The following is a 1546-nucleotide window of genomic DNA, read 5'->3' on the forward strand; positions in this document are numbered from 1 at the left end:
TCTGTACCTACAAGCTCTGGTTTGACTGTGTTCCTGTTGTCTAATAAACCTTGTTTTACCGGCTGGCTCAGAGTCACGGTGAATCGCAGGAAGTGGGGGGTGCAGGGCCCTGACTCCCCCACACTCAGTGACAGGCCCTATTCATCGAATTGTAGGAGGCCTCCGTTATAGTCCAGATATAGCCCCATCCTCTGGTGCATCACCCCAAAAGGAACAGAACCCAGATGGGGACCTAGAGCTGTGTTTTCTGAGCAGCAGGTGAGTCATCCCCATGCTACGTCACTGTGCGGCTGTTCCCCAGCTGTCCCACCCCAGAGGTGGTTGCTTCTCAGCACTGGGGTGCAGAGGAGACATTCGCTTGGTTTAGGAGGGCTGGGGCTGCATGGGGGGTGCTGTTAAATGACTGGCACAGAGGCACATGAGCAGTTTAATAGCAAAGTCTATTGTTCAGACCAAAAAAATATGTATATACACCGAGAATGTAAAATTCACCCAGGCCCCCTCAGAGTCTGGCATTAGGGGATGCTGCCTATCTTTACCTACCCAAGTCCCATCTCCTCCCACAAAGGATAGGACCCAGAAGTCCTGACTCCCATCCCCCCTGCTGTAACCCATCAGCCCCCACTCCCCTCCCAGAGCTGGAGACAGAACCCAGGAGTCCTGGCTCCCCTCCTCCATGCTCTAACCCATCAGCCCCCACTCCCCTCCCAGAGCTGGGGATAGAATCCAGGAGTCCTGGTTCCCCTCCCCCATGCTCTAACCCATCAGCCCCCACTCCCCTCCAAGAAGTCCTGATCCAACGCCAACATCCTCTTCAAAGTGTCTTTGGTCCTTTCGCATTTGGCAAGCATGATTCACCTCCTCCCCAGCTCCCACTCTGCCCCCCATGCTCTCCAGTGCAGCACAAAGCCAGGGAGAGGGCAGGGAGGAGGCTAGGTCTATGGGGAGTTGGGGGCACCCATTTCCTGCTCCTCAGGGCAGATGCGCTTCAGGGGAGGTGCCCCCATGGATTCATCGTCCTCTTCTTCCAGCACCGGCTGCGGGAAGGTTGGGGCCATCTCAAAAGGGGGTGCATCCTCTTGCCCCTTTGGGGAAAAAGGGAAGGGGTATTATACTCAGAGAGAGCAGCGGGGGTGATGGACACCCCCAGCAACCTTGGTATGCCAGCCCCAATCCCGCCCAGATATCCCCATCAACCTCCCTACATTCTCTTGTGCCATAAGTAAGCACCCCCCCAACATAAGCAGTGAGACTTGTAGGCCAATGGCCCCACCTCCACCCAACTCAACCATTGCCAATGGCCCAATCGCCACCCACCTAACCCAATCCAACCCAACCTTTGCCAGTGGTTCAACCTCCACGCAACCCAAATCAACCCACCCTTCACCAATGGCCCAATCTCCACTCATCCCAACTCAACCCAACCTTTGTCTCATAGACTCATAGACTCGTAGGTCAGAAGGGACCAATATGATCATCTAGTCTGACCTCCTGCACAAAGCAGGCCACAGAACCCTACCCATCCACTTTTATAACAACCCCTAAC

At 55.2% G+C, this 1546-nt stretch overlaps 1 protein-coding gene across 1 annotated transcript in view; it reads right to left on the bottom strand.

Moving 5' to 3' along the window:
• Positions 1 to 421: 421 nt before the first annotated feature.
• The window catches only part of BCL7C (BAF chromatin remodeling complex subunit BCL7C), a 15074-nt gene continuing 13949 nt past the window's right edge, over positions 422 to 1546 (bottom strand). Inside the window, exon 6 of the mRNA XM_032765188.2 lies at positions 422 to 1085. Coding sequence (XP_032621079.2) covers positions 939 to 1085 — 147 coding nt within the window. The 3' untranslated portion in view covers positions 422 to 938. The remainder of the gene's footprint in view (positions 1086 to 1546) is intronic.

Source organism: Chelonoidis abingdonii, chromosome 4 (assembly GCF_003597395.2).
Source record: "Chelonoidis abingdonii isolate Lonesome George chromosome 4, CheloAbing_2.0, whole genome shotgun sequence".
Classification (NCBI taxonomy): Eukaryota; Metazoa; Chordata; order Testudines; family Testudinidae; genus Chelonoidis; species Chelonoidis abingdonii.